The 20,843-nt window shown below is 69.2% G+C and overlaps 3 protein-coding genes across 5 annotated transcripts; 2 read left to right on the plus strand and 1 right to left on the minus strand.

Annotated features, from left to right (window-relative positions):
- Positions 1 to 1,032: 1,032 nt before the first annotated feature.
- Positions 1,033 to 5,183, plus strand: FAM131A (family with sequence similarity 131 member A; the record flags this gene model as incomplete). The annotated part of the gene is given in 7 exon segments (XM_082767586.1): positions 1,033 to 1,088; positions 1,090 to 1,133; positions 2,463 to 2,593; positions 3,404 to 3,497; positions 3,599 to 3,781; positions 3,971 to 4,103; positions 4,369 to 5,183. Coding segments are annotated over 7 exon segments (1,068 nt in total). The 3' UTR covers positions 4,796 to 5,183.
- A 1,489-nt stretch (positions 5,184 to 6,672) lies between these two features.
- Positions 6,673 to 9,297, plus strand: LOC309881448 (heat shock protein beta-7-like). The gene is made up of 3 exons (XM_082767425.1): positions 6,673 to 6,852; positions 7,363 to 7,514; positions 8,985 to 9,297. The coding sequence occupies exons 1-3, from the start codon at positions 6,732 to 6,734 to the stop codon at positions 9,195 to 9,197; spliced, it is 486 nt and encodes a 161-aa protein (XP_082623551.1). The 5' UTR covers positions 6,673 to 6,731; the 3' UTR covers positions 9,198 to 9,297.
- Positions 9,298 to 9,303: 6 nt separating this feature from the next.
- CLCN2 (chloride voltage-gated channel 2) lies at positions 9,304 to 20,262 on the minus strand. 3 transcript variants are annotated; one of them, XM_082767422.1, is made up of 24 exons: positions 20,162 to 20,262; positions 16,077 to 16,233; positions 15,596 to 15,727; positions 15,349 to 15,477; positions 15,086 to 15,219; positions 14,925 to 15,002; positions 14,769 to 14,847; positions 14,015 to 14,140; positions 13,853 to 13,937; positions 13,648 to 13,749; positions 13,458 to 13,542; positions 13,220 to 13,375; positions 12,784 to 12,853; positions 12,561 to 12,671; positions 12,155 to 12,368; positions 11,903 to 12,036; positions 11,657 to 11,814; positions 11,470 to 11,572; positions 11,324 to 11,397; positions 10,677 to 10,727; positions 10,290 to 10,328; positions 10,061 to 10,165; positions 9,891 to 9,977; positions 9,306 to 9,811 (listed from the first exon to the last, which is right to left on the minus strand). In XM_082767422.1, exons 1-24 carry the CDS (start codon positions 20,210 to 20,212, stop codon positions 9,620 to 9,622), a joined length of 2,652 nt encoding a protein of 883 aa, XP_082623548.1. In that variant the 5' UTR covers positions 20,213 to 20,262; the 3' UTR covers positions 9,306 to 9,619. The 3 variants fall into 3 exon arrangements, with proteins under 3 accessions (XP_082623547.1, XP_082623548.1, XP_082623549.1); XM_082767423.1 differs by lacking the exon at positions 10,677 to 10,727; XM_082767421.1 differs by lacking the exon at positions 10,677 to 10,727 and having other exon boundaries at positions 9,304 to 9,811; positions 11,470 to 11,814.
- Between the last annotated feature and the right edge of the window lie 581 nt (positions 20,263 to 20,843).

The raw sequence follows: 20,843 nt of genomic DNA on the forward strand, positions 1-20,843 counted from the left end.
GAGGCCAAGAGATCCCCTGGGGGGGGTCCCTGCCCCCCAGCTCCCCTTGAAAGCGGGGTGCTCCCCGATCTGCTCCCATTCCCTACTCCCTTCCCTACGGTGCCCGTGCCAGGGTGAAGGTGCCATCGGTAGGTTCCAGAGTGAACAGCCCCAAGGCACCCAGCTCCTCTGCTGCGGGTGCCCCTTCTCCTTAGGGTGCTGCCACCAAAATACCCCCCCCCCCATGCCCTACAGCGGGGGCTGCTCCCCGCTCTGGGGGGGCTGCGCTGCCCCCAGCCCGGATATTTTTTAGGGGGGTGTTGCTGGAGGGTCCCTCCTGCTGCCCTGGGGGGCTCAGAGCGCTCTGGCCCCATGCAGGGGGAGGTGCGGGGGGTCCGGGTGTGCCTTTTTTTTGGGGGGGGTCCTGGGGGTGGTCCCGGTGTCCCTGGGGGGTCCCCAACCGCGGCCCGAGGCCGGCCGGGCGCTGTCCGCGGTGCTGGCACGGCGCTCTCCGCGGTGCCCGGCCTTCCTCCCCTCCTCCTCCTCCTCCTCAGCCCCCTCCTCTTCCTCCGCCCGTCCCCCCCCTTCCTTCATCCCCCTCTTCCTCTTCCTTCAGCCCCCCTCTTCCTCCATCCTCCCCTCCTGCCTTCAGCCCCCCACTCCCCTCTCTCTCTCTCTCTCTCCTCTTCCTCCCAGCCTTCCTCCCCCCACCCTCCTCTTCCTCCCAGCCTTCCTCCCCTCCCCTCTCCTCCTCCTCCTCCTCCCCCACCCCTCCCCATCCATTCCCCGGCCTTCCTCTCCCCTCCCTCCCTCTCTCCCCATCCTCCTCCTCTTCCTCCCCACCTCCCTCCCTCCTCCTCCTCCTCCTCCTCCTCCTCTTCCTCCCCCAGCAGTGACGTCTCTGGACGTGCCCGTTCCCCGGCCCGGCGCAGGCACCACTCGGGGCTCCCGCACCTCCGGGGGGGGGGTCCCTCAGTCCAGCACCTCCCTTTGGGGGGGGGGCCCGCACCGGCAGCACCGTCCGGGGGGCGCGGACCCCGCCCGGGGCCGCCCATGCGGCCGGGGGGCGATGCGGGCGGCGAGGAGCCGGCGGTAGCGCCCGCACCGGGGCCCCCCCGGGAGCATGGGCTGCATCGGCTCCAAAACCACCATCGGTGGGTGAGCGGGGCCGGGGGGGGCCGTGGGGGGGAGAGGGGGTTACGGGGAGGGTGGTTTTGGGGGGATCCGGAGGGTGACGGGGTGGCGCGGGGGGGTTATTGTGGGGTTTGGGGGCGCGGGGAGGGGGGCGCAGAGGGTTGGAGCGCTTGGGGATTTGGGGGGGGGTGGGTGGATGGAGGGGGTGGGGGCTGTGGAGGTCTGGGGGTGTTGGGGCCTTGGGGTGCTGCTTATGGGGAGTGGGGGGGGTGGGAAGGGGCTGGGGGGGTGTTTAGGGGCCTGTTGGGGTGTGGGGGGCTGTGAGGGATGGGGGGGTTTGGGGGTGTCTACGGGGGATGCGGGGTGCCCTGCTGGTGCCGTGGGGGTGCTGCTGGGGGGGGTGGGGGCAGTGGGCGGCTATGGGGCCGTGCAGTGATCCCAGCCTGTACTGGGGGCTGGTGCCTGTGGGGGCTGTGTTGGTGCTGGGCGGGTGATGCCGGGGTGTCCCAGGGGTGCCCCTGCCCACACTGGTGCCATGGTGATGCTGTTGGCAGCTTCCCCAGGAGCCAGGGGCTGCCCCCTGATGGGGATCGGGGGGGGGCGTGATCCCCCAATATCCCACCTTATGGCCCGTTTACATCAGCTGGGCCCACCTCGGTGTGGGGGGATGAGGATCCTTGGGGCTGTCCTGCACCATCCCCCAGGGGGGCTGCAGGGCCATGGGGACCCTCCCCGGCCCCAGCAGTGGGGAACCCAATGCAGGAGGGGGAGGGCACCCATCCTCTCAGGTGTTTTGGGGCTGTTGGGATGGAGCACAGGTGTCCGTGCTCTGATCTGCTCCCCTCCTGTCCTGGGATGGGGAATTGGAGGCGGTGCAGGAGCACCAACCCCCTCCCCATACCCAACGCTTGGCCCAGGCCCTAAACCCTTCCCAAAACCCCCCTTGCCTACCTTGGCCCTATCCTGGGGCACCCTGCCATGTCCCCCTGTTGGCACTGGGTGCCACCGCTTGCTCCCCATCCCCATCCCATCCCCATCCCACCCCCATCGGGTGCTCACAGCCCGAGCTGTGCCCGCCGCTGGGGTTTGCTCCCAACACCTCTGCCAAGCCGGGACGTGCGCCTGGTGCCGGTGCCAGGCGGGTGCCGCGCGTTACCGCTGACACAGGCGCTCCAGCTGCCCGGGCGTGAGTCACCCGCACCGCAGCGCCGCGGGGGGAAGGCAGGATCCCTGCCACGAGTTGTGTCCGGTCTCATGCGGGGCGAGGGATGCCTGCCCCAGGGAGCCCGCCCGGAGCCTCCATCCTGCCGGGGACGGAGGCGCTGAGGCCGCCCCGGTTCTCCCCGCAGTGGCCGTGGACACCACCCTGTGCGTGGAGTGGAAGGAGGTGAAAGCGCTGTCGCCACTGCGTGCTGCCCGGCCGGCCCCGCTGCCCCGCCTGCTGCGCCAGGCCTCCTTCGACAGCCAGGACTTCCTCGAGGTACCGCTGAGCCGTGCCGAGCCGTGCCGAGCCGTGCCGGGGCGCACGGCCCCACCGAGAGCAGGGGGCCCAGCTGCCTGCCCGCCCTGCCTGGCCCTGCCAGCGCGCAGCCGGCGCCGGGGCTGCTCTGACGTCAGCCCCGAGCCGGGCTGTATCCTGGGAGAAATCAGTCCACGGCGCCGCGTTGCCATGGCAATTCAATTTGTTGCGCGCCTCCAAATCCCGCATCGCTTCCCCACGGCCGTGGGCTCGCCGATGGGAAGCGGGGACCCGCAGCGGGGCGCCCCGGCACGGCGGGCACCAGGGAGCCTGGCACAGGCGGCCTTGCACGAGTGTGTGTGTGTGTGTGTGTGTGTGAGCTGGGGGGCACCATCGGCTGCACCATTTGGCATGCACACGTGTGTAGGTGCATGCGTGCACGGTGAGCACACGTTTGTGTGTGCACAATGTGTGTGTGTGCAGTGCCTGTGCACGAGGAGCGTGCACGGAGAGCACACGTGGGTGCGGTGAGTGCAGGGTGGATCTGTCTGCAGCGAGTGCCGGTGTGTGTGTGTGCGTGCACAAGGGTGCACTGAGTGTGTTTGTGCACATACGTGGTGATGTGAGCGGGCACACGTGCAAGTTCGTGCACTGAAAGCCTTTGTGCTGTGTGTGTGTAAGAATGCAAGCGTGCACAGCACGTGTATGCACTAACACAGCTCACACACACGCAGCTGGTGGTGGGATGTACCCACGGTGAGGGTGCTCTGCCCCCCCGGGCTGTTGGCATGTGGCACACACGGGGCTGTGACACCCTGCCCGTCCCCACAGGTCAATGTTGAAGACACTGTCGAGATGCTGCCCAAGTCGCGGCGCGCGCTGACCATCCAGGAGATCGCCGCCCTGGCCCGCTCCTCGCTGCACGGTAACTGCTGAAGGGGAGGGCCGGGTGTTGTACGGGGATGGGGGGGAGACCGGGGAGGGCGGCGGCGGGGTCCCCGTGGTGCTGACGCGGCGGCGCCCCAGGCATCTCGCAGGTGGTGAAGGAGCACGTGACGAAGCCGACGGCCATGGCGCAGGGCCGCGTCGCCCACCTCATCGAGTGGAAGGGCTGGTGCAAGCCCGTGGAGCCGCCCGCCGCCCTGGAGAGCGCCTTCAGCTCCTACTGCCACCTGAGCGAGGGCGAGCAGGAGGCGCGCTTCGCCGCAGGTGGGCACCGCGCGGGGTCCCCGCATCCCCACCCGTCCCTTTGTCCGTCTCTCCACCCCATGGGGAGCTGTGCCCCGTCCCCGTGGGCCATCCCCACCGTTCCCCGTCCCTGCTGTGCTGATTTGTGTCCCTGCTGGGCCCACGGGGGGGTTGGTGACACCCCCAGTGTGACTGCGCTGTCCCTGCCAGGCGTGGCGGAGCAGTTTGCCATTGCCGAGGCCAAGCTGCGCGCCTGGTCCTCGGTGGACGGGGACGACTCCAACGACGAGTCCTATGATGAGGACTTCATGCCCTCTACGGAGAGCTCCCAGCCGACCGGTGAGTGCCTCGGGGACCTGTGGGGACAGTGACCTGCACCGTGTGGTGGGAGGGAGCCGGGTGCCTGGGTGCGCTTCCCATCCCGGTGACCCCCTTAGGGCACCGTGCCCTGTGCCACCACGTCCCCGTGCCATGCACGGAGCTCTCTGCGGGCTCTCAAAGGGGGCACCGTCCCTGTGGTGTCACCGTGTGGGGAGGTGGCTCTTACTGGGCTGGCACCGGGGCTGACCCCTGCTCCCCGCAGAGCTGTCCGGCTCGGTGCCCGCCAGCGCGCTGCTGCGAGACCTCCTGCAGGGCCACCTGTGCCAGCTGGGCGTGCGGCACGGCTCCTGCGAGCCCGAGAGCGACTCCTCGCACACCCTGTCCCCCGAGACCCTCTGCTCCAGCCTCTGCAGCCTGGAGATGGTGTCGCCCTCCGAACTCACTGCCAAACTGCTGGGCTCCCTGGGGGGCGAGGACCTGCTGCTGCCCAAGCTGCCCCCCCCGGCCAGCCAAAGTGCCTTGCGGGGCCTGGCACGGCTCCGGTGCCAGGACTCCCTGTACCCCGTGTCCTACGCCGAGGCTTGCCTCTCGCCCGCCGAGGACGAGGTGGTGCTGAGCAAGGACTTCCCGCTCTGCCGGAAAGTCTCCGACGTCGCCTCCTCCGGGGTGGTGTCGCTGGAGGAGGAGGAGGAGGAGGAGGCCGAGGAGCCGTGAGGCCCCCCCGGGGACCCTGCCTCTCCCGCCGGGGCACCAGCCCCCCTGCCACCGCGCCCCGGCCCAGCCCCGTGCTGGGCGAGGGACGGGTCCTGCTGCGGCTCCTTGCGCTAGCAGGGTGCTGGGGGGGACAGAGGGGTGCCCCCCCTTCAGTGTGCCCCCCCCGGCCGCACTCGTCCACCTCTCTTTGCCCTCATCTGTTTGTTTTTTCTGCATGAGAACCAGGGAGGGACTGCGTGCGCAAGGGCTCGGGGGTCAGCCCCCCACACAACGCCCCGGCGTGCCCCCTCCGTGCCCCCCCAAGACTGATGGGACCTGAATTAGTGGGGGCTGGCTGTTCGCATGCTCCCCCTTTTCGCCGCTCCAGGCTCCCCTTTTTGGGCACAGAGCCCCCCCCAGTTGTCACAGCCGAACCTCTCTGGGCAGCCCCCGGTGCCCCTGCCCTGCGCCCACACCCTGGGCTGGCAACACTGGGACTGCAGAGGGGGAATTTGGGGAGCAGGGGGCTTTTGTCCTCGCCCCCCACTGGCTTTTATTGGACCGAGTTTTATACTGTGAACTGCTGCCTCGGGGCGGGGGGCTGCTGTGGGGCCGGGGGGGCCGTGGATGCGCCGCAGTGCTGGGGCTCTCTCGACTTTTGTACGCGCGTGGGGCTGACACGGGGAGGTTGTGGGTGGGGGCCGGGTGGGCACGGCCCCCCCAGGCTGGGTGCTGGGTGGCCACCGGTGCCAGCACCCCACAGCCAGCCCCAAAGCGGGCACACGCCGGGGGGGCTCAGTGTCCAGGGCCCCCCAGGTCTGCCGTGGGCCAACCCGGGGTGCATGGGGGGGGGTGAGCAGCAGGTCCCGGGACCGACGTCCCCATCCCCAGGTCACTCACCCCTAGCAGGGAACCAAGTGCCTACATGAAGGGCAACCGGCCCCCCCTCTGGCACGGGGCCCCCCCAGGTGTCTGGGCGCACCGTTTGGGGAAGGAATGCCAGTTTTTGCCAACGCTTGCCCCCCCTCCTTCCTGCATGGCACGTGTTCTCGTGGGGCCGCTCGCCCGCTGCATGCCACCCCTTGCCCGGCCACGGTGTCCCCCCCCCTGCACCTCCAGCCCCTCTCCCTCCGCGTGCCCTCACTCCTGCACCACCAACCCCCCCCACTGCTGCCCCATGCCACCCCCTTCCCGCCGTGGGGTCCCCACCCTTGCTCGGCCAACCTGCTGGGGGGGCGCAGGGGCTGGCCGCCACGCCGAGGGGCTCCCTGCCATCGGGCCAGCGATGGCACCGTGTCCCCACCCTGTTTGGGGACAGCAGCCACCCAGCAGGCCGATCCAGGAGTCGTGGCCCCAAACCCACCCTGGGATGGGGAAAGAGGGGTGTGGGGGCTTCGCTCGGTGCGTGCGTCGCTCCGCAGCCGTGTGCGGGGCAGTGCTCGGGTACGCGTGTGCACGAGCACATGGGTGTGCGTGCATGAACACGTGTGTGCATGCATGTGTCCGCACGCCTGCGTGCGTGCAAACGTGCCTGCACGTGTGTCGCACGTGTGTGCACACCGGTACGTACCCACGGGGTGCCAGGGGCCGTGGGAGCTGCCCCAGCCCCGTGCCACGGTTCCCATGGGTGCCTGCCCCCCAGCACCCCCGCCTCCGTCCCGCCAGGCCTCCAATAAAGTCAGTGGTGTGAGCGCTGCACCGGCTGCCTCTCCTTGCGGGTGGGGGGCACCTGGTTCCCTGGGGGGGGCCCCGCTGGGGGTGGCGGGGTGGCGGTGACAACGGCACGTCCCCTGCGTGTCCCCCCGAGAGGCCCCGGCCGTTATCTCGCATTCCTGGCCGGGGTGGCCGTGCCTCACCAGGCTAATTATGGGCATGCGGCGGCGGGCGCACGGCCGGCCCCCTCCCCTGGGGACCTGGGCGCTGGGGACGGGGGGCTTGGTGGCACCGGCACGGCGGCATGGCCTCGCTCAGCTCGGCCGCCACGTACCGCGCCGAGCGCATCAGCACCTACAGCCAGGGGCACCCAGAGCCCCGCTTCGAGGGGGAGCGGTACCACTACGACGCCTTCGGGTACCCAGGTATGGGGTGTGGGGGGGGGACCCCGAGCTGTATCCTCCTGTCCTGAGCCCTGGCCCTGCTCCCGAGCACCCCACATTCTCTGGATCATCCTGCACACCCCTCAAGTCCCTTCATGCCCCCTCCCCAAGTGCTCCCCAAGGTCCCCAGGCCCAATTCTTCCGTCCCCACAATGTCCCAGAAACTCCAACAGCCCCCCCAGCCTTCTCCCCCCAAATTTTCCTGTCCATCCCCCGTGTCCCCACCTGTCCCCAGGCCACCCATGCCCCCCCAGACCCTCCCACAGCCTTTGAGTGCCCCCAGGCCACCCCGCACCCCCCTGCCCCATACACCTGGGGTGCCCAGCTCCCCGTGCAGCCCTCCCAATGTCCCCAACCCCTGGTGCCACCCGCCACCCCCAGCCCCCCCAAAGTGTCCCCAGCCTCTCCTGCACCCCCAGTGCCCTTGATACCCCTGAATGCTGTGTCCCCCCCCCCCCTAACCTGGCCGACCCCCATGACCGGTCCCCGCAGGGTCCCCGGGGGCCATGTACCCCTGCAGCCTGGGCCCCTGGGTGCGGGCCCAGGGGGACACCTACCAGGTGGTGGCCGACGTCAGCCAGTTTGAGCCCCCCGACATCGTGGTGACCACCTCCAACGGCCACGTCGCCATCCGGGCCGAGAAGGTGAGGAGCTGGGGGGCAGCCCCCGTACCCCAAACACGGCCCCCCACTGCCTGGGGCGGGGGACAAGCCCCAGCTCTGCCCCATGGTGCCCATCTCCCATGGGGGGAACTGGGAGCTGCTCCCTGGTGGGGTGGCTGGGAATCACCCACACTTGCACTGGGGTAACTGGAAGTGACCACAATGCATGGCCATGGTGTGTGCCGTGCCGTGCCGTACTGTGCCATGCCATGCCGTACTGTGCCATACTGTGCCGTACTTTGCCGTAGTGTGCCGCACCATGCCATAGTGTGCCGCACTGTGCCGCACCATACCAAACTGTGCCACACCATGCCGTACTGTGCTGCACCTTGCCATACTTTGCCATACTGTGCCAAATTGTGCCGCACTGTGCCACACCGTGCCATACTTTGCCGTAGTGTGCCGCACCATGCCACACTGTGCTGTGCTGTGCCGCACCTTGCCATACTTTGCCATACTGTGCCATACTGTACCGCACTGTGCCGCACCATACCAAACTGTGCCACACCATGCCGTACTGTGCCGCACCATGCCGTACTGTGCCGCACCTTGCCATACTTTGCCATACTGTGCCAAACTGTGTCGCACTATGCCATACTTTGCCATACTGTGCCAAACTGTGCCGCACTGTGCCAAACTGTGCCACGCCATGCCATACTTTGCCATACTGTGCCAAATTGTGCCGCACTGTGCCACACCGTGCCATACTTTGCCATACTGTGCCGCACTGTGCCACGCCATGCCGTACTGTGCCGCACTTTGCCGTACTGTGCCGTACTGTGCCATACTGTGTCGCACTATGCCATACTTTGCCATACTGTGCCACACTGTGCCATGCCATGCCATACTGTGCCGCACCATGCCAAACTGTGCCGCACCTTGCCATACTTTGCCATACTGTGCCAAATTGTGCCGCACTGTGCCACACCGTGCCATACTTTGCCATACTGTGCCGCACTGTGCCACGCCATGCCGTACTGTGCCGCACTTTGCCGTACTGTGCCATACTGTGTCGCACTATGCCATACTTTGCCATACTGTGCCACACTGTGCCATGCCATGCCATACTGTGCCGCACCATGCCAAACTGTGCCGCACCTTGCCATACTTTGCCATACTGTGCCAAACTGTGCCGCACTGTGCCAAACTGTGCCACGCCATGCCATACTTTGCCATACTGTGCCGCACTGTGCCACGCCATGCCGCACTGTGCCGTACTGTGCCAAACTGTGTCGCACTATGCCATACTTTGCCATACTGTGCCACACTGTGCCATACCATGCCGTACTGTGCCGTACCGTGCCAAACTGTGCCGCACTATGCCATACTTTGCCATACTGTGCCACACTGTGCCACGCCATGCCGTACTTTGCCATAATGTGCCGTACTGTGCCATAGCATGCCGCGCTGTGCCGCACTGTGCCATACCATGCTGGCACCACTTCCCCACAGGTGGCCGAGGACGGCACTGTGTGCGACACCTTCACCCACCAGTGTCGGCTGCCTGAGGACACGGACCCGCTGTCGGTGAGCTGTGCCCTCACCGAGGCTGGCACGCTGCTCATCACTGCCCGGCGCCGCGCTGGCACCCGCCCCGGTGAGCCCCCGCAGCCGCTGTACCGCAGCGAGGCCACGCTGGGAGCAGGGCCGGTGCGAGGACAGTGACAGCGACCCTGGGCCATGCCTGGGGGGGGGCTTGGCCAGTGCCAACACGCTGCGGTGTGGTGGCTCTGTTTATAAACTCCTTTTATTAAATTAATATAAAAATCTCTGTATTTACATGGGGGTGACGCGGCGAGGCTGTGGCTGTGCCCGGGGGGGCACCGGGGCTGGGGGGGGGGTGGAGGTAGCGATGTGGGGAGCCCCAGGAGCTGGTTGGGAAGGCGGGGGGAGGTGTGGGCAGGCCAGGGGGGCACCTGGCCACCCCTGGTGCCGGGTCGAGGGCACCCACCCTACGCCGGGACCCGGTGCGGGCATCCCCCGGCACCTGCGGGGGACAGGGGGGGACCCTGCAGCGCCCGCCCCCGGCGCACAAGTCGGGGACGTGGGGGGTGACACCGTTGGTGGTGGGGTATCCGGCGTCGCCGTCACTTGTCGGTGTCGCCGTCGTCGGGGCCGGCCTCGCGGGGCATGGGGTGGTGCTGGTGGCGGTCCCAGAGCTGGCACAGGTCGGTGGTGTCGGGCTCGGGCGCGCTGGTGCTGCTGCGACGGAAGCTGGCGAGCGGCGGCACCACCTTCACCCCCTTGGCTGTCAGCGAGCCCTCGATGGCCTTGCGGAGCTGCAGACACCCCGATTCCGTCAGTGGGTGGGTAGAGAGCCCCCAACCCCACCGATGCAGCCCCCCTGTGGCTCCTCACCTCCTTGAGGGACACCATGCCCACCAGGCGCCCGATGCTGGTGACGTACGCGTGGTCGAGGCCCAGCAGCGAGAAGATGGTGTGGGTCTGCGGGGAGATAGGGGGCTCAGAGTTTGGGGAGGGCACCGGGGGGGTGATGGGCACACACCGGGGGGGGGATGCAGGCACACCTTGTGCAGTGAGGTGCGCTCCACCAGCTGGAAGGGCGCGGGGTCGATCTGGGCACTGCCGAAATCCACGGGCTGGTCCAGCTGCCGCTCCTCCCACGCCAGGATCTGGGGTGGGGGGACCACGCCGTGGGGCACAGCAACCCCAAAACCTCCATCCCTCCCCATCACGGGGCTGTGGGGCTGTAGGGGCGCCCCCCACCCTCCCCATTTTGGGCACCGGGGGTCTCACCTCTGCCGGCGTCATTCGGTCCCCCGCGTCCATGTCCTCCTGTGGGAGAGGTGGGGGTGAGCGGGGTTGGCCAGGGGCACTGGGATCGGCCAAGCCCGGCTTGTGATTGGTGGAGAGAAGGTGGGCTGGGCCATGATTGGCTGAGGAAAGCGGCTGGGATTGGCCGGGGGGATCCCCGTCGCGCTACGATTCGCCAAGCGGATTTGGGATCAAGAGTGAACACGCCCTGATTGGCCGAGCGGAAATCAGGGCAGGCTGAGATTGGCTGCGCAGATGGGGGCCAAATGGGATTGGCCAAGCAGAATCGTGCCGGGCTCCTGATTGGTTGAGAAGATCCAGGCTGGCCTCTGATTGGCTGAGAGGAGCCACGCCCTGCCTGCAGCTTACCGTGATGGAAATGCGGACGTGCTTGGCCTTGCGAGGGGCCGTGCCCTGCGCCTGGCACCACGCGGGAGAGACGGCGGCGTTAGGGGGGGCACCACAGGGAGGGGCCAGTCGGGAGGGGATGGGATGGGTTGGGTTGGGATAGGTTAGGTTGGGTTGAGATGTATGGGTTGGGTTGGGTTGGATGGGTTGGGTTGAGATAGACGGGTTGGGTTGTGATGGAATAAGTTAGGTTGGGTTGAGATGGATGGGTTGGGATGGGATAGGATAGGTTAGGTTGGGTTGAGATAGATGGGTTGGGTTTGGATGGAATAAGTTAGGTTGGCTTGAGATGGATGGGTTGGGTTTGGATGGATGGGTTGGGTTGGGTTGGGATGGGATAGGTTGGGTTGGGTTGGGTTGGGTTAGATAGGTTGGGTTGGGATGGGATAGGTTAGGTTGGGTTGGGTTGAGATGGATGGGTTGGGTTGGGTAGGATGAGATGGGATGGGATGGGATGGGATAGATGTGTTGGGATGGATGGGATGGGTTGGGCAGGAACAGGCAGGGATAGGCAGGGTGGGAAGGTTCAAGTAGGATTGAGAAAGAATGGGATGGGAAAGGTCAACTGGGGACGGAGAGGGATGGGACGGGCAGGAACAAGTGCTCACCTCAGCAGGCTCCGCAGCGGTGTTGGCACAGAAGAGGCTCTTGAGGGCGATGCCGGAGGTGTCGGCAGTGCCGGCTGCAGGCGGGCAGAGGGGTCAGCACGGGGACATGGGGGGGGTCCCGTGGTGGGCGCAGGGCACAGACTCACCCGGGGGGCTGTTGGGGGCGCTGGGCACCCGCTTCAGCGCTGGCTTCAGGGGCTTGTGGGAGCCACTGCGCGTGGGGGCGAAGGACGAGGCTTCAGTGTTGATCTGCAAGAAGGAAGGGACGGGGTCAGGGGATGCGGGCACCCTGGTGGGGGCACCCCAGGGTGGCCGCCCCCGCAGCCCCCTCACCTGGAAGCAGACACTGGCTTCGGAGAGCCGGTGCCCGTCCTCGAAGCTTGCCCGTGCCCTCTGCCGCAGGGCCTGGAGCCGGCGCTGGGGATGGAGATGCTGGCTCAGCAGGGCCCCCACCTGCTCCCGCTCGATGGAGCCCAGCAGGATCATGGACTCTGCCGGCAGAGAGGGGACAAATGTTGAAGGGGACAGCACCGCGGGGACCCCGGGGACGTGCCGGAGCTGCCCCTGCCCACCACTCACCAGCCGAATCCACCAGCGCCAGGCTCTTCATCTTGGTGCTGTGCAGGACCTGCTGCAGGTCCCGGTACTTGCAGTTGAGGGAGACGTAGGGGATGTCCCGCACCATGATGTCCTCCACCCGCACGTTGTATTTGCTGCCCGGGGCAGGCACGGTGGCCTCAGCGTGGCGGCCACATCGTGCCACTGCCCTCCTTCCCCTGCCCCGTGGCAGGGCTGGCTGGGGACACGGGGACACGGCGGGGTGGCACTCACTCGTGGTGCCCCCAGCCCAGCTCGGGGAGGTAGGGCAGCTTCTTGATGCGGATGATGCTGTCGTAGAGCGAGGGCTGGAGGCTCTGGGCCACGGCGTTGGCCAGGATGACGGCGATCATGACGGGGAGGATGTGCGAGATCTGTCCCGTCAGCTCGAAGACGATGACGGCCGTGGACACCGTGTGGGTGACGGCGCCCGACAGCGCGGCCGCCCCTGCGCCCGCGCGCGTCCCCGGGAGACACAGGGGCAGCCGTCAGGTGCCCGCCTGCCTGCCCGCGGGGCCGTGTCCCGCACCCCTGGGACACCCTTGGGACATCCCCGATGGCAGGGCTCACCCAGAACCCCAGCAGCTCCCTTAGAGCACCCCCGAGCAGCGGCACGCGGTGTCCCCAGCGCGGTGCTTACCCACCACGGCGTAGCCCCCCGGCACGATGCGGTAGGTGTTGCTGTCGGTGTGGATGCCATCAGGGAACCAGGCTGCCATGCTCTCCCCCACCAGCCGCCCGAAAGCTGCCCCTGCCCAACAAAAAGGGGCTGGAGGGGGCCGTGGGGACCTGACCCCTCTCCTGCCCCCAAATGTGCTGTGGGACACCCGTGGAGGGGGCCCCAGGGCCGGGCTGGCTCTCACCGATGACGAAGACGGGCATGAAGGCTCCGCAGGGCACCGGGATGGTGGTGGCCAGGGCTGACATCCAGAACTGTGCAGGGGACACGGGCACACGTCAGTGGCCCCCCCACGGCCTGGCTCTCCTCCAGCCGTGGAGCAGGATGCGGGCACGGCCCCGTGCTGTGGGGCAGCCACCTCCTCCCAGGGGCACCCCGCCAGCACCTCCCCGGGGGCACCTCGGTGGCTCCCGGCCAAGATCTCTTTGGCAGCACGTTGGTGGCACCACGCCACCACCTTGGTGGCCACCCCGTGCCTCCTGGTAGCACCTCGGTGGCAAGCATCCAGCACCTCCTCGGTGGCATCCAGGAGTCACCTCCTGCACCACCACCACCCCTGCCAGTGCCTGCTGGTGGCAGCTGGGGGCAGGCCGGGGCCAGCCGGGGCAGGACGCACCCACCTTCATGAGGATGAAGACGACGAGGGTGACGAAGACGTTGGAGCGGGGATTGCGCCAGGCCTCCAGGATGCCGATGTACTCGAACTCATCGCTGGGCTCCCGCTTGGACCACGTCTGGTTGTCGAACAGTGTCACCAGCGTGTCCTTCTGGGTGAGCTGGGGAGGTGCAGGAGTGAGCCGGGGGTGCTGCTGGTGACCCACAGGGCCAGCAGTTCGCCCCCAGCCCCGTTGTGGCTACCTGTCCGGCCATGAACTGTCCGAAGCCGGGTGGGAAGGTCAGCGTGGAGATGAGCAGTGTCACCAGCGCGGGGAACAGCAGGCGCCTGGCGGGGTGGCACAGGAGGGGGTGACACCGGTGCAGCCCCAGCCCTGCCACCCCGGAGGGGACGGTCACTCTGAGCTGGTGGTGGGGACAAGGAGGCACCTACTTCTTCATCAGGAAGCGGTTGATGGTTTTCTGGCGGCGCATGAACTGCACGATCTTGCGGTTGAGGTAGACGAAGAGCGCGCCCCCGAAGCCGCTGGCGATCCTGGGGGTGAGCTGGGGGTGAGCACCCACGTCCCGCTGCCACCCCGGGGATGTGGGGATGGGGACGGGGGGACAGGGATGTGGGATGGGGCGGCCACACTCACCCGATGACGGCGAAGGCGGGCAGCTCCTGCAGGTCGAAGGGGAAGTCGAGGCGGAATCGGGTTTTGAAGAGCGCTGTGATGGTCTCTGGGGGCACGGCGGGGGTCAGCGGGGCCGGGCGGGGGACCCCGGTGCCCCCCAGCCTCCCACCCCGCAGGAGGTACCTTCGTCCTTGATCCAGACAGCCAGCACGCGGAAGATGAAGGCGCTGAAGGTGGCGGCGAAGAACCCGCGCCAGTAGTTGCGGACGGCGAAGAAGGTGGAGGTGACCTCGATGCTGAACAGGACGCCTGGCACCGGGGAGGGGGGGAAGGACGAGAGGGGAGGGAGGCGAAAGCCAGGCAGAGCCCAGGCTCCTGGCATGCTTCCCGCATCCCTCCCCGAGCCCCACGGCCACGCTGCGGGTCACGGGCTTCCTCGGCAAAGCGCACGGCCAGTCCCTGGCTGTCCGCACCGGGGTGCGAGCAAGAGGGCAGTGCGGGGACGTGAGCAGGCACGGGGAGGGGTGGGCGGCAGCCGGCTCTGGGGCTGGGGGCACACGCAGACGGACGGACAGACAGGTGGATGGACGGGGCGGCTCAGCACGCACGGGGCAAGGCAAGAGTTAGACACGGCACCAACCTACGGGCAGGGCTCAGCGGGGCCGGAGCGGGGAGCTCCCTGGAGCGCAGCGCGGCGGGGGAGAGGACGAGACGAGACGTTACACCTCCGGGAGCACGGCGCCCGCTCCTCCCTTCCTCCTCCGCCCCACGGGCACCCCGTCTAGCGGCACTGCCTCTCCCATGCCAGCTGGCCCCCGAGGGACAGGTCCCTGTCCCCCCCTCTGGCAGCGAGGGGCGCTCGGGGCAGGGTCCTGCTGGCCTCTCCGCGAGGACCCGGGAGCACGGGTGGGATGTGCGGGCAGGGGGGGGGCCCTACCTCCGATGGGGGCGGCGAAGCAGCAGCCCACACCGACGGCGCAAGCGGCCGCCAGCATTTCGGTGTTCCTCGCCTCGTTCTGCGGGTGGGAATTGGGTCAGGGGGTGCTGCCCCCCCTCTCGCCTCCCCCCAGCCCCTGCCCATCTGCCCACTCACCTCATAGATGCCCCCGAAGAAGGAGAGGAAGCGGCTGAGCAGGGCTGCGCACATGCTGGCGATGTGGACGAAGGGGCCCTGCGGGGACACAACAAGGGGGGGATCAGTTTGGTGCCCCCACCCTGCCCGCCACCCGCCCTGACCCTTGGCAGTGCCCTCACCTCCTTGCCCAGGGGCATGCCGCTGCCCAGGGCGCACGTCAGCCCGATCACCTTGGCCACGAAGGTCTTGAGGGTGAGGTACTCCTTCAGCACGACCCCCCGCAGGATGGTCTTCATCTCGGGGATCCCCGAGCCTGGTGCCGTGGGGACAGCCCTGACCCACAGCCCTAGAGGGGGCTTGGAAGACCCTCAGAACCCCCAACCCTATAGCCCAGGACACCCAGGTTGCTCGCAACACAGGAGGGGAGACCCCAGGACCTTACCCACAGCCTGGGGGGCGAGGATCTGGGTGAAGCCAGCCGAGAAGGTGATGAGCACAGTGGGGTAGGTGACCCAGGCCAGGTACTGCAGCAGCACGTTGGTGTCCAGGCCCCCGTACATCCACTTCTGGGCTGCGGGCGCAGCAGGCGAGACGGGTCGCGGGTGGCAGGGGACGTGGCACAGCCCCACGGCACGGCCACCCCACGGCCACCCCCCAGGGGAGCCCACCACCCGCCGGTGCCCACTCACCTTGGAGGCAGGTGGCGATGGCGAAGTCCATGGCCCAGCTCACCAGCGCCATGACCAGCCCCAGGAGGATGAGGAAGACCCAGTCCTCGCCCACCCTGGCGAGGAAGAACCGCTGGCACCGCACGGCGCAGCCTGCGGGCACAGGGCAGGCTCAGGGCCGGGGATGGGCACACGGGGGGGGGGGAGCACCGCCACGCGCTCCAGCCCCGAGGACACCACGCGTGCAGGGACACAGCTTGGCCCCGCGCCGCTCGCACAAGCGCTGCCCTCTTGGCACGGCCCCAGGAGGAGCGGCGGGGCCCCCCCATCCCTGCTATTTTGGGCCATTGTGTCCCCGCTGCCCGGCGGGCAGGTGGCATTGTCCTCGGCGCCAGTGTCCCATGACAGCAGGAGAAACCCTACCCGCGGTGCCCGGAGCCGCGTGAAGCCGCACGGTCACCGTGTGTGTCCCCCCCCTCCCCTTTCCCCGTGTCCCCCTCACCGCAGCGGGGGGCGCAGCGGCCCTGGCTGTACTCCAGCAGCTCGGAGGGGCGGCGTGGCTGTGGGGTGCCGTCGTCCCCCTGCTCCTGCTGCAGCCGCAGCCGGGCTGCCTCGTCCTTGGCGAAGGTGCCCAGGTCCTGCGTGTAGCGCCCGTACATCTGGGGGGAAGGAGAGGGGACAAGTTTTGGGGAGGGTGGCCGGGTGGGGGAAGTGAGGCAGGGGAGCAGCGAGCACCGTGGTACCCCATGGGGAAAGGGGTGGAAAATGGGGTTTTTCTTTTTGGGGGGGGGAGGCATGGAAGGGGCTGGGTGGATCACGGCATGCGGGGATCGATGGCGATTGTTTCGCCCACGTGCTGAGCGCGGGTACCCGGCCCCGCTGGTACCAGTCCCCGGCCCTGCCCAGGTGCCCTGGACACTGGGATGGGCGGGTGGTGGGTGGAGAAGAGCCCCAGGTGCCAGCAGCAAGGCCAGGCTGCCTGAGCGATTCTCTGAGGGCTGATATTGGGGTTGTGCTCGCACCTCCCCTTGGCACCATTAGAAACATGTTTGGGACCCCCCCCATGGGTTAGGAGGGCAGCGTGGGGCAGGGCGCAGCCCCAGCACCGGCCAGGGGCAAGGAGCAAATTTAGGAGCAAGGGGGTGTGGGGCAAACAGGGGCACCGTGCCCACATGGGGGACACCCCCTCCTCCTCGGGTGGCACGTGGCACGTGGCCTGGCCCCGGGCAGCGCCCCCCGTGCCAGCCGGGAGCTCTTTGTGCCCGTCCTCCCCGCCGAGCTGGGGGCACTCGTCCCGCGTGAGCGGGCACTGCCAAGGGCTCGGTTGCTTGGTTTCCGCCTCGCTCCCCCCCGGCACGACCTGAATGCCAAGCGCCAGAGCTCGGCCCGGCACAAAGGGAGGCTTCAGGGCCGCGGGGGCCCCTGCCAGGCTCCCACGTCGGGGCGACGTGAGCCCCATGCTGATGGCGAGCCCACCCGCCGTGCCGCACGTGGCCACCCCGCAGCCCCCGGCCCGGCACCGTGCCCGGCGGAGGGGCCCCGGCACGGGTGGGCACCGCGCTCGGCACGTGGGCAGCACGGCCCCGGCTGCCACCGGCGATGCCCGACCCTGCTCGTGCGCCCCAGGGCACGTGGCAGCTCCCGTGGGGACGGCGTGGGGGTGCGCTCCTCATGGGGCATCGCTCCCCGCCCTGCCTCCTGCCCAGGTCCCTCTGGCACGGAGCAGAAAGCAGCCAGAGCGGCGCCGGGTGGATTCTCTGCTGTCTGATACCCGGGCTGAGCTCAGCGCTGGGGGGGAGAAAGGGAGGGGACACGTGTCCATCGCTAACCCTCCTGGCACGGATCGTGCCCTGAACTCCTGCTCCGCACGGGGCTCGGCGGGTCCTTGGCCCTATAGGGGAATGTGCCGGGGGTGGAGGCGGCGGAGACGCCAGCTCAGCCTCCTCGGGGCCGGATTCAGCATCGCCTGCCAGAGGAGGACCCCGGCCCCGCACGGGGCCCGGCGTTCAAAGGCTCCCTTCGGGCCAGGCTTGTTTCCTCTGGAAGAACAAACGGCCCCGCGCCCGAGGAGCGCTGTCGGCCTGCCAAGCGCCCGCCTCCCCCCGGCCTCGCCGCCCCCCCAAGCTGGGACCGGGGCACCCCCAGGCCGGCTCCATGCCCCGTGCTGGGGGCTGGCACGCTGCCCACCGGTTATTGGGGTCCCTGGCGGGGTGCCCCTATAGCTGCCAGGGGTCTAGCCTGGCTGGGAGGGGGATTGCTCCCCTCTGACCCCCATCTGCAGCCAACCCCGCTTGTAACGGGGCGATGGGAGCCAAGGGGCCGTGCCGCCCCGTGCCGCAGCCCCATGGGCACAGCCTGGGTCCCCCGGGGTGCCCCGTGGCAGGGCCGGGCAGCCCCGGCTGCTGGCGAGAGCTGGCGGTGGGTTCTGCCTTCCTCCTCCTCCTCCTCCTCCCGCTCGGGTTATTTTTCCACAAAGGCCTTTTGAAACACAAACAGCCCCGGGACTCCGGCCTCCGCCGCGAAGCAGCTGAACAATCACAGTGCCGGGCGGGCAGGGAGCGGGCACGGGGGGGGCCTGGCGGGGGGCACACGGGGACACGGGAGCGGGCCGAGGCCGGTATTTTGGGACCGGGCTCCCCCCGCTGCAGGCACGAGCCGTGCCGAGCCCCTCTGGCCGTGCCAGCCCGCAGTGCCCGCTGCGCCCGGGCGATGCGGCGCACAGGGCGGGTGCTGGCAGAGGCTCCGCAGTGTCCCCGTGCCACCCCGTCCCATGGCAGCCGGGGCACTGAGCCCCCTGGAAGGGGTGGGGGCATTTAAAGGGGGAGCGGGGTGCCCCAGGGTGGCAGCCAGGGGGACAGAGAGAGGCTGGGGGGGGGATCCGTGTCACGCTGCCTGTCTGAGCCGGGCTCTAATCGCCCTGAGCGGCTCCGCGGCGAACAAGGGCAGTTTGTCGAGCTTAATCCTCCCCCCCAGAGGCCCTCTGCTTGCCTGGCATGCGGGGGGCACGGGGGCTGGCACGGACCCTGCGCACCCCTAGCACTGCCGGGGCCATTCCCACAGGCACCCGCCCCGCACGTCCCACGCAGCGCGGGGTGCACAACGTGGGGGCACGGGGCAGACAGCGGGGCTGTCCCCGGGGCTGGCAGGCTCTGGACAGAGCCCGAGCCTCTCGGCAGGTGCTGGCAGGAGCCGGAGGTGCTAGGGGAGGGCTGGGCACCCACCCTGCTGCCTGGCACGGGGGTGGCTTCCAAAAGCCAGGCACGAGGCCACGGGACAGGTGCCCGTCCCCAGCCTCGCCCGCGTGGGCGAGCCGTGGGCGGCTTCGGGAGCCTCTCCGCAGCCCCGAGGCCGTGGGGATGGGCACCCCGGGGTGCCCAGGGCGTGGGTGCCTCCCCGCCTTGAGGAGAGCAGGGCAAAGTCTGCCGGCACCATGTGAGGCTGCCCTGGTGCCAGCCGCGTGCCAGCGTGCCTCTCCCCTCCTGCGCTGCCCACGGGCTCCTCGGCACCGCGGTGCCGGCTGCGGACACGGCACCGGGGGGGGGGTCAATATGGTGCTGGGGGGGAGAAAGGGGCAGCCCCGTGGATCCTGTTGGATGGAGCAGAGCCAGAGCACGGATCAGGGGGGTGCCACGCAGCCAGACCCCGCAGGGAATGGGGTGGGGACCACGGGGACCCTGGGTAAGGGTGCGTGGGAGGACGACGCGTGCCCGGCGCAGCAGGACCACGACACCACACACCAGCCCCGCTGCGTGCAGCCAGCTCAGGCTCCTTGCAAACCCCGGCAGCTGTGGGCACAGGTGCCCAGCAGCAGCTCAGCCCCTTCCCTTCCCGCCTCCCCTGCCCTGCCTGCCTGCAGGCCTTTGCCAGGGCAAAGTACCCGTTTGCCGAGCCGCCCCGGGCGCCGGCCCAAGCAGGGGCCGGGGAGAAGCCACCTTTGGCCGGGATGTCAGAGGGCTGTGGGCAGCACAGGGGGCTGCGGCACGGCGGGGAGGGAGCCCACCACGGGGCAGCTGGGCACCAGGGGGGTTAGCGGGGAGGCTGCGGAGGGGACGGAGTCGTAAACACGGGGCTAAGGTTGCAGGCGGGGGAGATACGCTATCTGCGGGGCAGAGGGCTGGGGCTGGGTGGAGTATTGGGGGGGGGTAAAGGGTGCCGGCTGGCGGGGAGGCGCCCCCGGAGGGGCCCTGGGGGTGGGCGTCACCCCCCTGCACGGTGAGGGCTTGCTGGGGTGGGGGGGTGATGGTGGAAGCGTGCCCAAGGGTCCTGCCGCGGGGCTGGGGTCTCCAATAGGCTCCCCGAGCACCAGGAGGCTGTAGGGTGGCACCAAGCATCCCCCCAAGCCCTAGCGCCCCGCCCAGCCAGAGGTGGTCCCAAACGCTCCGGGAGAGGACAGAGGGCATAGCAAAACATTGGGGGGGACAGCGCAGGTGACACTGGCCCTGCCACCCCGAGCAGAGCTCCCTTGGGGTGGGGACACCCCCCCCAGCCCCACCACCCCTTCCCCAAGCCGTGCTGCTGCCCCCGGTGCCCCCGCCGTGCCCGGTGCCCCCCGCGGTGCGCCCGGTGCCCGGTGCGCGCTGCGCTCACCAGGGTCTGCTCGTACTGCAGCGCCCGCTGCTCCGCGCTCTCGGTGGCCATGGTGCCGGTGCTGCCGGTGCTCCTGGCCGTGCCGGTGCCGGTGCCGGTGCCCGCGGCAGCAGCGGCTCCTCCCGGGCCGTGCGGGGCGGGCCCCGGGGCAATGCCCGGGGGAGGGCCCAGCCGCGCTCCGCCTCCGCCGCCGGCACCCGGCACCGGCACCGGGGAACGGGGAGTGCGCAAGGGGCTGGGGGGGGGCTCTGCCCTGCGCGGGGGCGGCCGGGGGGCACTCGGAGCCCCCCCGGGCTGGGGTGACATTGTGACCCCCGCTGCGGGCCGAGCGCTGCTGTCTGTGGGCACAGGGACACGCAGGGGGCTGGCAGTGCTCTGCCCAAGCCCTGCTGAGGGGTGGGAGCAGAGGGGGCAGAGCTGGGGGCAACGAGCTGGGTGCAGCCCCCAGCCCCACGGCTGTGCCCGGCTTGGGGGGTCAGGGTTGTGGAGCAGAGAGCCCCCGTGCCTTGGCATCACCAGGGATGAAGCAGGGGGACCAGGGATGCCCGCGGGTTGGCGGCACCTCGGGGAGCCATCGGAGGCACCCAAGGGTGCAGGGAGCACGTCCTTACCGCGGCACCGCTCAGCGCCCCAGTGATGCCAGCCCGGGGAGGGGATCCCGGACTCCTCTCTTCGCTGCCAG

Source organism: Aythya marila, assembly GCF_965140915.1.
Source record: "Aythya marila genome assembly, chromosome: 9".
In the NCBI taxonomy this organism is placed as follows: Eukaryota; Metazoa; Chordata; class Aves; order Anseriformes; family Anatidae; genus Aythya; species Aythya marila.

Excerpts from the sequence above, each read along its gene's own strand:
- LOC309881448 (XM_082767425.1), top strand. The coding sequence starts at position 6,732 with ATGGCCTCGCTCAGCTCGGCCGCCACGTACCGCGCCGAGCGCATCAGC. Across the intron at positions 6,853-7,362 it reads CGACGCCTTCGGGTACCCAG|GGTCCCCGGGGGCCATGTAC; the intron begins GTATGGGGTGTG and ends CGGTCCCCGCAG. Across the intron at positions 7,515-8,984 it reads TCGCCATCCGGGCCGAGAAG|GTGGCCGAGGACGGCACTGT; the intron begins GTGAGGAGCTGG and ends ACTTCCCCACAG.
- CLCN2 (XM_082767421.1), bottom strand. The coding sequence starts at position 20,212 with ATGGCCACCGAGAGCGCGGAGCAGCGGGCGCTGCAGTACGAGCAGACC. Across the intron at positions 12,037-12,154 it reads CTGGGCTGGGGGCACCACGA|CAAATACAACGTGCGGGTGG; the intron begins GTGAGTGCCACC and ends TGCCCCGGGCAG. Across the intron at positions 10,329-11,323 it reads CCGCTGCGGAGCCTGCTGAG|GAGGACATGGACGCGGGGGA; the intron begins GTGAGCACTTGT and ends CCTCTCCCACAG.